The sequence below is a fragment of the Mercenaria mercenaria genome, chromosome 12 (assembly GCF_021730395.1).
Source record: "Mercenaria mercenaria strain notata chromosome 12, MADL_Memer_1, whole genome shotgun sequence".
Taxonomy (NCBI): domain Eukaryota; kingdom Metazoa; phylum Mollusca; class Bivalvia; order Venerida; family Veneridae; genus Mercenaria; species Mercenaria mercenaria.
The window spans coordinates 65963094-65977931 of record NC_069372.1 but is presented as its reverse complement, the minus strand read 5'-3'; the positions used below and the strand labels follow the sequence as shown (position 1 = coordinate 65977931).

The following is a 14838-nucleotide window of genomic DNA, read 5'->3' as shown; positions in this document are numbered from 1 at the left end:
AGATGACCAAAGGGAAGTAAGTAAATATGTACTTATCAATAATTATGAACACTATATGTACAGTACAGGGCGCGAGTTTCCCTGTTGCCTTCACCAAACTAGTTTACATGTCATTTTGACGAAAAGGCATTTGTATTCTTCCATTCGCTTGTTTGTATGCCCCTGCCAACGCCAGCTTGTCTTTTAAATTCTGCGTTATTTATCATATTATTTATATATTCAAATGAAATTTCGATGATTACTTCAAACTTTAGGTAATGTCCTTTCATTCATAAAAAAAAAAGGAAATATTAAATCCTTAGTCTGCTAAATTTCTGAAATGGACTGGCCCATCATTCATTTTGGGCAATGTCATTTAATATTCGAAGGGGTGTTCAATAAAAATTTTCTGCCTGAATAGCGTACAGTGCAGATTATTATGTTAAGGCTGTTATTATTTTGCTATTTCAAAGCTCTTTTTGGTTGCAATGGCAACTAGAATTCTTCATGGATGACCTACAATACAAGAATTTTGGAAGGGGATCACCAGATGAATATCAGTGTCAAGTTTGGTTGAAACTGACTCGGAGAATTAGGAGATGTCCTTTGATGACTTTGTGGACTAGGGCCATTCAACGATCAAGTGCTCATTGTGAGCAGTTTGTGCTCAAGTAAGCTCGAAAGAACAGTTAGTAACTTATAAAACATTACTGCTAAATTGTTCATAAAAAAGTATGAAGGCAGTCAATCCAACTATAATAACTTAACTCATTTAGATGCTTTTATAAAACCCGAAGTACTACTCCTCGTTTAAATGGGTCAACAGTGTTGTTGTACTTATAAAATAGACTTGCCCGGTTTATAGGTGGGTCAGGGCTACGAATATGCGATATGTATTGTATTTTGTCATTATTTTTAACATGAATCTCCTTCAGTTTGGAACCGTTCATGTTTACAAACACGTTTATTTATTTTATGAGGAGTACCTGTTGTTTTAAACACACCTATATTTAATAACGCGTGCGTTTGTGTTGAAGTAAAGTACGTGCACAATAACCTAACGTTTTTGGTAGATCCGAATGAGAAAAAGCGGAATTTAATATGCAACAAGCAAATGTGTCTTGGTATGTTTTATTTTTGAATACGTAAATAATGAAATTCTGTTAACTGGCTACTTGGATCATGTTGGAATTTAATAGTTTGAAACTATTTTAAACGCATGGATACAAGCACGTGCGGACGGACGGACGGGCGAAGAGTCGGAGGGTCAACGTCTAATTTATACCCCTTCGCCTTCGGATAATAAATAAGGTATGGATGACAGTGAACACGCTACGAGTTCCAATATGTATTAAAACAGAATTAAGTTTGATAATTTATATCAACATGTTTTATTGGCCTTTTTTATTGGAAATGTTTCTACTATCTACATTTATTATCCAATATACACCACTTATATTGCACCAACAGTTCATAATAATGTTTTTAAAGAATACGGCTTTCTATTCACACAGACCTGATGAGTAATGTTATACTGACTAAGACGATAGTAAGTTGATATTCAGGTGAGAACCTCGTAGATGACGCTGAAACGATAGATAAAACAACAGTATGAAATACTAATAGTAATAATATAATGTAATCATATTCACTGGTCCTATCTAGATGGTAAAATATTTTGATTTCTACTACTCGTTCAGGAGAACGTGGCAGGTGATAAGATCACAAATATACAGCGTTTATTGTTTGATATGAGCGGATTACTTATTAAGAAAATATAAACATTTTCATTACTGCAACGATGATCATGCCAGACTCTGTCAATATTATTATTTGTTGGGTTTAGTTAATTTAATTATAGGTCATATGGCGACATGCCAAATTTGGCGGAGGAAGACCCCAAACTACGATATGGTTGACGTCCACGTGAAGTCCCTGTAGAATTTACAAGATGTCCTTGAAGCCTGTGAAAAGGTTATGTGAAGTCTATAACGAGTCTATGCGAAGAGTATGAGAAGTCTATGAGGCTTTAACTGGACATAACCATTAACCACTATGATAATAAAAAGCCTCTTACATCTGGAGGTCCAAGGTTGAAAAGCTTTCCTGCCGCATATAAATCCCAGTTTTGAAGCACAGTCAACAACTTGGAAATAGCCATTGTACTGTACATTGGCGCAGTCAGTGGTGGGCGTAAGACTACTAGGTTCCTTGTCCCAGTCACTTAAAATTTCAAAATATTCATGCTGTCATGGTAACTATATGTTATTTCTCTTTTGTTATAAACATGTTTGCAATACGATGAAGTAAAGCTGAATCTTTTAATTGCATATTATTTTTACCTTTGTTCTATAATATTTGCGCAACCATGTTAAAGCCATATAATACCTCAATTCAACATGCATTTACAAATGTGACTATATGAGAGACATATCATATGGTATATAAATTAAGTTAAAAAAGACAAATAATATATATAATTCATACACATTTATGCCACTTTGAGCTTTAGGTAAAGACATTTGTATAATTTATACTTTGAGGTCAATTTAAGTGGTGGAATATAGACAAGAAATACCACTGCCTTTGTACCACACTGCTTATTTTCTGATAAAGTTTGAGAAATTAAATGAAAACACATACACGAGTGTTGGGTCAATAACTGCCGTGCCGCCCCATGTCCAAAACCCCTCTTCTGCAGCATCGGTCATCATTGTCCAAAACCCCCAAATATTGTCGGCATATTTTGACACTTGTCCCTTCAAAAATTGCTGAAATTGACAAGACAGTCTTTCAAGAGAAATGAGCAAAGTATGAAAATCGTGTGATATGTTGTTTTCTTTCTCGTTCTTGCTTGTTTTTTCCTCTGTTTTTTGTTCAAGTGTTCAACATTTTCATTTCTTGAAATTGAATTTTTGAGTAAAGAAGAATTGAGAGGTTACAAGGTATATTTTCAGTTAGTTGTATCCTACGATATGCATCTTTCCATTTCGTTACAAAGTTTATATTAAAATATGTATACATGCACCATTTAACAGACGCATGATATCTCATTTTTCCCCTTGCTCAATAAAACTAGACAGATAACTAATTGCATTTTCAATTCTGATAAGTATATGACAGTCTATCAAAAATGGAAACCTTTTCTGCTGCTGTATCAACCACCAGCAGTTGTGGAACATTATTTCCGGAGTCTGCAAGGCTTTGGCAGTATTGGAGTGCTTCCGGTTGTGTCTTCCGGACGCTTTCACTTGAATAGTCTCCAAACAAGTAGCAGTTTAGTCCACTTCCTTTATCAGCATTTCTAGAGACCCATGATCCACCTTTGGACGGACATGATTCTACAACAGAAGTATATATTGGTCAAGTTTACGCCTTACTATTGAATAATATAAACCTTAAAGTTTTCGGATCCGTTTCGTAAAGTATTAAGCAACACTGGAATATTATGAGCGGTTGTTGCGATGCTTACCATATTTGATTAACAAATAATCAAGGCCTTCGCGTTGTTTAGCGTCTAATTTACGACGGTTCAGAGTTCAGATGCGTAGGAATTGAACCACGAGGGCGTTAGCCCGAGTGGTTAAATACTGAAGCATCTGAACGATGAACCGTGGTAAACTAGACGATAAATCAAAAGAAGGCCTTGATTGTTTTCATTCTGACATGCACGTTGATACATCTCAATAAATATTATGCTGGAATTCATTTACACGAGGAGTAATGTATCGGACGTCAGGCGGCTACATGACGTCAAAATTGACGTCATAATGCTCTCTTACCGGTCCGTGCGTCAACCGTTGTTTATCGCAGGATATATTGCGTTTGATTTTCTTTTTTGTTTAACTGGAAATCGACTCGTGCCATGTTAGAATTGTTTTTTTTAATATAACTGACAAAACTAGCATAGTATTACTTCAGTGTAAGTAGGTACAGCGTATATGTATTTGGTTTTGTTAGTACTTATTTTGTACCTACCTTTAAGACAGTTGCTTATAAAACAGAATAGAACATTTACGTACGGACATTATCGACCTCACAGAGTGGGATCGCATGAAATTGACAAGTTCCGTCATTGTATGTAAATCTTGATGGAATCAATATGCCACAATCTTCCTCTCCCCACCAGTCGTTCGGTTCAGCATTCCAAGAACTGAAAAGGACAAACTATAATATACATGTCTATGTGTGGGAGACAATAGAGGTAAAATGACGCCAAACTGTTGATTGTTACGAATCCAGTGCATTTTGACAAAAACATGCAAAGGCGCATTTTTCTCGCTTTTAAACTTTATTAAGATCAATGGATATTAGAATGGCTAAACGAAAGATAGTTTGCATGGTACTAAAGTATCCAGTTTGAAGTATCATCAGAGGAATTAACGTCGGCAAACTCTTTACGACCGTACAAACGTCCCCTCAATCTATTTGACGAAAAAGAGTCATTCACTCGATTGAATTTAAATTCGAGTTCAGAGGAACAGTAGAATTTTGTACACTTTCCTCAAGCGAATCTGTGTCATTTAGTGCCATACACATGAATATATTTCAAAGCTATAGAATCTACTATAGCGCCAGACGTCTATACACCATTCCAGACTCTGTTGTTTTCAGTCACGAACTTACATGACGTTGGAATCGACCACAGTACCGTCTGACCATTTAAACGTTCCTTCTTGGTCTCTGTCATTGAGCGCTGTCCAGAATATATAATCGTTGGTTGGGTCTAACATCTGAACTCTAAGCCATGACTGAAACAAATAATCAAATGTCATTCAACTGATAGCGCGACTTCCCTTAGACAATACGTCCTGTCATCAAGTAGATTTGAAAATGACGTGCAAACTATAAATCATTGTTTTCTTACGGCATACGTACATGATATATAAATTTTCTTATCAGATCATGTTTTCTTTCCAGTTTTAGATGGAACTGTGTTAAGCTTAAGACTTGACTGTATACGCGATTACGACACACCGTACAACAAACTTGTCCAGTCTGTATTCTCATTAAATGGCATCATGTCTGACTGAACTTGATTAAAGATATGTACATCAGATGCCTAAGAATAAATAGCAAAAGTAAAATCCTCAACTTTAGGAAGTTATCGCGAAATACACCTACCATTGTATCTGGATCTTTTACGTTGATTAGATCCCCCTGCATGCTCTGACAAGTAGACTTGGCATCCGACCAGCTGGATTTGGGATCTGTATAAAACATGTAACACATCTGACCCGCCCGTGTCCATATACTACACCCTGTGTTTAATGTACTATCGCCTGCAATAAAAAATTCCTGTTTTCCGTCTTCTGACAACGTTTTAAAATATCATGGCAATTTGATATGGGAAACGAATACTCAGAGTAATATATCGAAACTAACAAAACCCAAGCTTTGAGTTACAACACGTCGCACTAATAAAACATATTTGCTGGGTTGCAATAATTTCAGGTAGTTTTTCCGTTACGTGAATAAGAGGCTTTTTTTACCGTGATCGGATGACAGAAAAATATATCACCAGTATGTATTTGTTGCTGCTTCATTGAATTCTTTCAATATTTCCTTATAATATATTAGAGCTCGACTGGAACGTGTGCTAGTGGGTGCAATGGTTTTAATTGATTTTCTTTCACGAACAGACCCTCTCAAACCTATTTCCTATCATTTTGCTTGGTTGAATTCTATATCTCAAAGGGTTTTTTTGTAGCTTATATATAACTTAAGTGCATCGAACACTTGTGGTTACTTACCATAGTCTGCGCTTTTCTTACAGATGTAATTTTGCTGCATGTTGCATCCTCTGTCACTTAGCTTGCCGTTATATCTTATGACAACACAGTCCTCCTTCCCGGCAACATTGTCCGGTTCTTTTGCCCACTTACTGTAAAATATATTAACTAGTACAGACTTTAGAACTTTGTTGTTGAAAGTAATGAAAATATGTGGTATACGTATATGTACATTATATGCTTTATGTGTTTTCAAAATGTCTAAATTCTAGTCGAGCAATACTGGCATGGCAGAAAACGCCAACCATAAACAGAGGTGTAGATATTTCAACAGACATAGTGGTAAATATTCATAGATTTTGAAATGAACTGTGAGAAATACAAGTTTTACTCCATTGTAAGTTTTTTTTTAATCTTGAAGATGAAAGACTATTTTAAAAAGTTGAAATTCCATGTGAACGTATGATCGACTAAAGATGAATAGAAAACTATCGTTGTACTGGTTACTTCATTAATGAGCCGTGCCATGAGAAAACCAACATAGAGGGTTTGCGACCAGCATGGATCCAGACCAGCCTGCGCATCCGCGCAGTCTGGTCAGGATCCGTGCTGTTCGCTTTTAAAGCCTATTGGAATTGGAGAAACTGTTAGCGAACAGCATGGATCCTGACTAGACTGCGCGGATGCGCAGGCTGGTTTGGATCCATGCTGGTCGCAAACCCACTATGTTGCTTTTTTCATGGCACGGCTCAAATTTTTTATTTATCGGGTACTCATAAGGATACTGATATTATAATATATAATAACAAAGCACAATAATATTTTTGCTCATGTAAGGTGAACTCCTATAGGAGGTTTCTTACCTTTATCATACGGCATTATACATGTCTTAACCATTAGCCTGCTGGGGCGATAGGCGAGTCTGCCTTTGCGACCAGTGCAGACCAAGATCAACCAGTTCAGGCTGATCATGGTCTACACTATTCGATATTTAGTCGGTAAATTTTCAGTGAACATCTCTTCAAATAATAAGTAATACTGCCCAGTCGATTGATGGACCAGTCCATTTTAGAAATTTAGCAGGGTAAAGGTTAATATCTCAATTTCATTAACTAAATGATGATATCGTATGCTTCTTACAAAAACTTTTGATTGAATGTAGCGCCATTAAACCATTGCCAAATGTTGTTTTTGTACTGGAGTCCGGTCCAGTATAGGTACATGGACATCGTTACATATGGCAACGCATTCTGCAGGAAAGTCTGAAATATAGATTGCACACCCGAATTACCTGAAGCAGTGCCGTCAGATAATCATATGGGATTTTTCAGGTCCATGTGGTTTTCGAAACTTGACCGCAAACTTAATTTATAAAATTGTGTGCGTATATAACTTGAAAGATGTTTAATTCAATAATGATTTTAAATTAACTTTCAGAAAATCAAATAAGTTACTAGACTGGCATCAGTCGTTAGAGTCCTTTAAAATAAAAAACTCTGTCATAAAACCCTCTTAAATAGCACTTTTTGAAGAAAAGAACTCACAATATCTCTTATCTCTGACTCTAACGTTGAGATAAGAGACAAAAACATGTTTTCTGAGAAAATATCAGTGTCATTATGAAGAAAGAAATAGACTATATTACAGATTACTTGATCTCAACAGACTGTGTAAGTCTAGTAAGTAACGTCTGCAGTATGGTAATACCTGATCATTGGCATCATCGACAGTTAAAAGATGACTATTCGAACCAAAGCTGGCACATTTTGCTCGTGCTTGATCCCATGTCATCAACTGGGAAATGTCAGACGTGTTGCTGACGTAGTAACAATCTGTTGGCGTCTTTGTCCACGTGCTATCTGGGCATTGGCCGCCTACGTCAAACAAAATATATCATAAACAAGAGTGGCAAACTGTCAAAATAAACGCCTGTTAGAGCAACTTAGACTTGTTGTCAATTTAATTCAAGGGCCATAACTCGAGAACAATAAAAGACTATCCCTCTGCTTATGCCCATAGACCTGATGATGATGTCTGATGAAGACTGGATAAGAACTATCCATGTTAATGAGGAGTAATCGTAAATTTTTGCAAGTCTTAGTAATTCAAGGCCCAGAACTCCTGAACCTCTGAGACAATCCAACTGGTTTTCGAAATTGGCCGAGATGTTGTGACTCAGTTTTGTGAACACTCAAGTTAATTAATAAGCAGACACTGTCAATATCGCAGTTTTGTTTGTGTTTGTGATGGGTTTAACGCCGTTTTTCAACAGTATTTCAGTCATGTAACGGCGGGCAGTTAACCTAACCAGTGTTCCTGGATTCTGTACCAGTATAAACCTGTTCTCCGCAAGTAACTGCCAACTTCTCCACATGAATTATCAGAGGTGGAGGACTAATGATTGCAGACACAATGTCGTTTATCAAAGAGTCACGGAGAACATACGCCCCGCCCGAGGATCGAACTCACGACCCAGCGATCCGTAGACCGACGCTCTACCTACTGAGCTAAGCGGGCGGGTTATATCACAGTTTTAGCAATTCAACGGCCATAAATGTAAGCCGCTGGTTATCGAACTCGACTGAGATATAATGCTTATATACAGTTTGACCAAGTTTGTGACACACATTCCGTAGGAACTGCTCATGTTAGAGAATGGAAAACTTTAGTGACTTGTGCTAGCCAACCGCACGTGAACACACAATACGTCGTATAAAAATGACCGAAATAATCTTATTCGTAATGATAGGTTGTCTATCTTGATTTTCATCCTCATCTTTCATATGTTTTAATAAGCATGACAGTGGTTAGAGCCATAATTATGAACCCATTTTTTAAAAAGAAAAAGTGAAAAAAAAATTTCATCTTGAGGTTTTTCTCAAACGTTAAAGCACATGACATAAAGTGCCTCGGAGTAAACGCAGCAAAACTCTTTGTGATTTAAAAGTTGCATTTTAATTTTAGTTAATTTGAGAGAAAAAATGAGATTTAAGCGAAAGTGTTTATCAAAATATAACGAAGTTTACCTTTTCTCGGAATGTTTTACGTGAAAATTGACAATTCAACGTACCATTCAGTTCAACGTTACATATGAAACCTTGTGTCGAGTTACAGCCGACGTCAGACATCGTCCCGGCGGCGTTGATACCTCCGCAATTATTATACCCGTCGTTGGCTGGTGACTGATTCCATTGACTGAAAGAAGGAATATATAAAAATAACAAAAAATATGCGTTATCCCTACATATATATTCCAAATAATTACAGACTTTCACTTTGACGTCTTGTATAATGATACATTTACTCTTACAACACATGCTTTTCCTAAAACTATTATTTAAGGTGTAACTGTGATTAAGGAACGTAGCATCCCCCTTGTTCTACTTCCCCCTTTAACCCCCTCCCCCATCCCCCTTTCTACCCCTTCCTCCCCATCTATCTGTATTTTGCATAAAATTAAAATGTACTCGTTGGATTTTTGAAACAACTCGTCTGTAATATTTTTCCGTTACAGCTTCTTTCTGTTGTGGGCCTACTTTGCAAATGCATGGCTCTGAGGCTGTGTTTGTGGTGCTCTGTGTTTCCGAGAAATCTACCCTTTACTATTATCTTTAGTAATCACAATTATACAGAGTGTTTTCATTAACTTTGAATCCGTTCAAGTAAATTATCATAATTATAAAGCTGTCAATTTTTATATGCGTGTCCATGAAAATTTAAAATATTTACAAGATGGTTGTATTTGCTTGTGAGTATTTTCCCCATTTCCAGTGTCCTGTCCCAGGCTGGTTCTGTCCTTGCCACGATATATCATTCATACTGGTCCAATAAGCTGGTGCCGGGTAGACAGAGACATAGTTTATGTACCAGATCTAGAAAAAATCAAAACTAATACCAGTCTTTAATCATTTCCAACATTTACGGAATTTCGGAAGGTCTTTTTTATTCTGTATTATTTTTGTGTATATTTCCTCTACACTTATATTATCTAGAAAGTTCAGATTAACATGAAAATATGTGTACGAATGTATTTGTGTACGAATGTATTTGATACTATCACTTATACATAAAATAATTTAAAATAGATAGTTATGAAACAATTATCTCTCCAATAAAACCATTCTTTGTCGTTTAGATACATATTATTTCATGCGCCCTCGTGATATTTATGACATATATTGGTTCTAAACTCGCCGAAGAAATTAGATCCTATATGTCATAAATATCACGAGGGCGCATACAATAATACGCATCTAAACGTCAAACTTAAATATTTTATTCAATCAACGACAAATTACTGTCCGCAAATATTCAAGGGAGGTAACTGCAGGGAGTGTAATGTTACATGGTATTTGTCATTGCTTCCCTTTAGATCTATTTAGAAAGTAACGAAATTTTGTATAAGATCTATATCAGAGGATAATGTATCAAAACCTTATTAAATATATGATTAGATCTAATAATATCTGGACTCTTACAGAATTATAAAGTATCTATTACATAAGTTTCAACCTTTTCGTTTTTATTTACATACAGAGTTGTGATTACCTTACTCGAGTAGTAGGTAGCGTTACATGGTACTTGACATTACTTCCCTTTATTTAGAAACTGAACGTAGTTTTGAAAATTATTTCTTTTTCAGATACACAATTATTTAATATTACATAAAATATTTTATAATAATATAATTTGTATTTTCCATACGGAATTTTGAGGTTTATTTTAATTAACTTTTACCATTTTCATTTGTATTTACAATTTTATATATATATTACAAATGTCTTCTAATACGTTACCATAACTCTGAGAAAGACGCCTACTACTCGTAGCTCTAGTAGCGTGCTTGACTCTTTTTGATAGTCCTCTTCCAGCGAGGATGATATGAAACGCATGACAGCGTTATTATGATATTTAGTCTCTTAGAAATTACATCAAGCATTTATTTTCTTGACGTAAATTGTACCAGGTCATGTTGTGTGAACCAATGAGCATGATGCAGTAGCTGAACATATTATTAATAGTAGATATGGTTGATGGCACCTTGTGGATTTCCAAATTACATAAACATGCTTGTAAGGCTCGTTTCATTTAAATTTTAATATCGTGCCCACTGCTGTCAACGAACATGTAGCGTGGTCAATAACTTGAAAATAATTGATGGTATGAAAGAAACTGTTTGAGATATGATTTTACATAGTACTTATACAGTCACTGATCTTCTATACAATACAGGTCACGAACAGATAATTTGCTACAACAGAGAGTACTGAGGAGAGCAGAATCGACATGAACCAACATCGTTAATCATGTAAGGTGGGGACTTATCACTTCGTCGATATTGTCAAAATACATCAAAGAAATGTCATATCCTTCCGTGAATAGATCGGAACCAGCACCTTAAATATCAGACAGGGACCTACCACTTCGTCGATATTGTCGAAATACATCAAAGAGGAGTCGTATCTGTTGCATTCTTCCTCTGCCTCAGACCACGTGACCTTCTTATCGTTTATAAACATGTAACATTGCTGGTTGACGTTAATCCATCCCTCGTCGCAGCCAAATGCCTCATCAGCCCTGCCTCTATCTGAAAACATTATAGAGACACTATTATTAATTAATGTTGTTTTTGATGTCTTCATGATGTTGTTATTGTTGCTGCACTTAATAGGAAATATTAATTTCATTTTGTATTACGAATGTGGTGCTATCATGCCTCTGTTGGAATAATTATTTTCATAAATCACGTTCTGCATATTTGTGAAGAACACTTTCTTCACACTTGTGAAGTACAAGATGAAAATACGGTTCTCTCTTTCACACAAACGAAGAAGAGGATCTAACTTGACACACAGACCGAAGACATTGTTCATATTTTCTTTGCAATTTGTGTTGGGGATGACATGAAATCTTAACATTTCAGTTCTTTTATGAATAGTTCATCTATTTCCTGTATCTGAATCACACAGAACGTCACAGTGTACAGCAACCAATGACTGTGCATTATCCGAGCCGCGCTCAACTATTGTGACATTGTGCTATGTGTGAAGCAAAAATCAAAGATCATAATGATGATGTTGATGATGGTGATATTATATGTTGATGATTTATGTGTTCGTTGTTCAGTCAATCTCGAGATTAATTAATTGCGTTGCTGCATTACCGGTGCGGATACACGTACACTAAAACACAGCAATTAGAGGACGCGGCAAGATATTCCGTCATATTTATTGCCCCCGAAATATCGTGTTATTGAAAATCAAGTTCGCCATGTTAAGACGCCAACCAAAATCGTTTTGATAAATGTACTAACTAGAATATTTTTGGGGAAAAAATGTTTAATGCTCCCTTGATCAATAGGTTTACCTTTCTTGATCATGTGAAATAATATGCTGCGTGGAAATCATCTTTTCCCAGAATATGCCTTTTGAAGAAAAATATAAAGTACGAAAGGATAGCGTTTGGTTGCAAAAACTCGCAGCAACTATTGCGTCTGCTGTAAATTAAAAACCAATGAAATAAATGGGTCTTTGTGCCATATAGGGCCTAAAATTCCGCTACTTCAGATCAATTTTGATACGGCCAGTTTCTGTTTCCACAGTTTCACTCCGTCGCAGACTTATTTCCACATGATATCCATACATTTGCTTCGAGGAAACGAATAGGAAAAGAGGTGTTGAATAGTATACAGCAAAATGCAAATCAGCTGAAGTCAGGTACCCACATATTGTCGCATTTCAGAAAGCGGTCTGCAGAATAAACACCCTACTCAACAGCTCAAGTAAATAAGAATGAAAAGTGTCATTTTATGCAAAATACATTCCACGTGTGAAAAATAATGCCCATTTGGCCTCCGGTTTAAATGCGCTAAAGATGAAAAAAAAATGGATCTATTTATTAGGGACTTTTTTCGATACACCGCGGTAGCGCAGTTTCGACCGAGTGTTTTGTTGTTGTTAATTAAATTTATTTATTTATTTATTTGGGTTTTACGGCGCACCAACACAGTATAGGTTATATGGCGCCAAACAGGACTACAAATTTTGGTTCCACATCTCATTTACATCGGAATAAAAACATGAGGTATGGACTTGTTAATTAAAAGAGTTTGATAAGTCAGATTTCCCTACTACTTACGGTAGTTATTTACTATTAAAATCTATACAAGGGAAACAATCCCCATAATAGCTGATTTTTATTTTGACAGAGTTAAGCCCCTTTGTAACTTAGAACATTTTTTGTAAGTTTTCTTTTTTTGATGGGGTCAGATATTTCTGTAACTAAAGCTATTGATTTGGAACTTGAATTTTTTATTCTTATTGCCTTGGTTACTCGCCTGGTGGTTGGGGTGGTTTGCTGTGGGTGTGATCCGCTGGAAGTGCAGCCCCTGTAGATTACATTTGCATCGAGTCGTAATATGTTATAATCTAATATGTGACAGAGCAACAGGATCATATATCTTTTACAGAAACAGTTTTATAATACAATGTATTAGAATAGTGAATAGAATTGAAGAGTTTGTGGAATATATAGTCTTGTATAATTCACTTTTAATGACCATTTACATGTTTTATTGTTTATACATACTTTTATGTCTGTGTATATTATATGTGTATTTTATATGTTTGTAAATGGCAAGACTTAATAGATAAAAAAATAATCAGGTTATGGTGTAACACAGTTACATACGATTTAATATTTTATCATCCGAAATTAGAAGAAGCACGTTCAAACGGCATGCACAATTCATGAAAGTTTAGTCATCGCACGTGCGCATGATTTTCGACAGGAAATGATAGAAGATTAAGATTTTAACAAACTGCTCACGTGTGTAGCAAAACAATACACTGTTTGAATGTCGCATGTCTTTTGTTGCTCAATGGTTTAAGATGTGAAGATGTACCTACATTAAAAATAAATAACGCAGCCTGAGTGATAAAATTATAAAAAAAGTATACTTACTAGCTAAAAATATAAGAAATGAAAGCAGAAAAACAAATTTCGCCATCTTTCAAAATCCCTTTCATCACATAAATATCGTATGACACTACTTTGGATATAATGTCATTTATACATTCTGTCATTGACAGAAGCGATAATATATATCAAACTGTAGACCTTCTTACCTTCATAAATAATACAATTATCTGTTTTATCTACATCTTCCCATCTATAAAGAGGTAAGGATCAACTAAATTTCATGAATAAAGTTTTGTGAACTTTGTTCCAAATACTTTATCACAGCGAATATAAGCGATTGTTTCAATATTTAACGAGTGGTGAAATTGATAACGTATCACTCAAGTCTAGCATAGATTACAAAGAGGTATGAGCAACAGGTACGCAACGTTAACCGCCAAGTTTGATACAGGTTAGAGGGCAATGACTTATTGTAGTATTTGAGTGAAATGTTTCTGGTATTTTCGTAGCGTAAACAAGAGTGCCAGAGTGTCACAAAGTACGCCTGTCATCGACCGTTGTCTAATTGAAGGGCCATATTCCAAGAGTGCATGGGGCGATTTGGCTGGTTATCGAACTTGGCCGAAATATTATGCCCACAAACATTGTCATCAAGTTTGGTGAAGATCGGATGAAAACTGTTCGACTTAGAGAGCGGACAAGGCTAAATTCGCAGTTTTTCGAGTAATTCAAGGACCATAATCCAAGAGTGCCTGGAATGATTTGGCTGGTTATCGAACTTGGCCGAGATGTTATGCCCACACATATTGTCAGCAAGTTTGGTGGAGATCGGATCAAGTTTGGCGAAGATCGGATAAAAACTGTTCGACTTAGAGAGGTACAAGGCTATATTCGCAGTTTTTCGAGTAATGCAAGGGCCATAATCTAAGAGTGCTTTGGGTGATCTTGGCCGAGATATTATGTACAAACATTGTCAGCAAGTTTGGTGAAGACTGGATGAAAACTTTTCGACTTAGAGAGCGGACAAGGCTAAATTCGCAGTTTTTCGAGTAATTCAAGGGCCATTATCCAAGAGTGCCTGGAGTGATTTGGCTGGTTATCGAACTTGGCGAGATGTTATGCCCACAAATATTGCCAGCAAGTTTGGTGAAGATCGGATAAAAACTGTTCGACTTTGGGCGCCGGCCGCCTGTCACCACCGTTGTTC

At 36.1% G+C, this 14838-nt stretch overlaps 1 protein-coding gene across 1 annotated transcript; it reads right to left on the bottom strand.

The window, feature by feature from the left end:
- Window positions 1–1106: 1106 nt before the first annotated feature.
- LOC123533447 (C-type mannose receptor 2-like) lies at window positions 1107–13979 on the bottom strand. Its single transcript, XM_053520248.1, has 14 exons — window positions 13674–13979; window positions 11132–11298; window positions 9441–9583; window positions 8782–8906; window positions 7419–7585; window positions 6852–6973; window positions 5733–5863; window positions 5104–5261; window positions 4606–4730; window positions 4002–4132; window positions 3121–3320; window positions 2623–2750; window positions 2057–2202; window positions 1107–1565 (listed from the first exon to the last, which is right to left on the bottom strand). The coding sequence occupies exons 1-14, from the start codon at window positions 13717–13719 to the stop codon at window positions 1486–1488; spliced, it is 1869 nt and encodes a 622-aa protein (XP_053376223.1). The 5' UTR covers window positions 13720–13979; the 3' UTR covers window positions 1107–1485.
- Window positions 13980–14838: the final 859 nt, after the last annotated feature.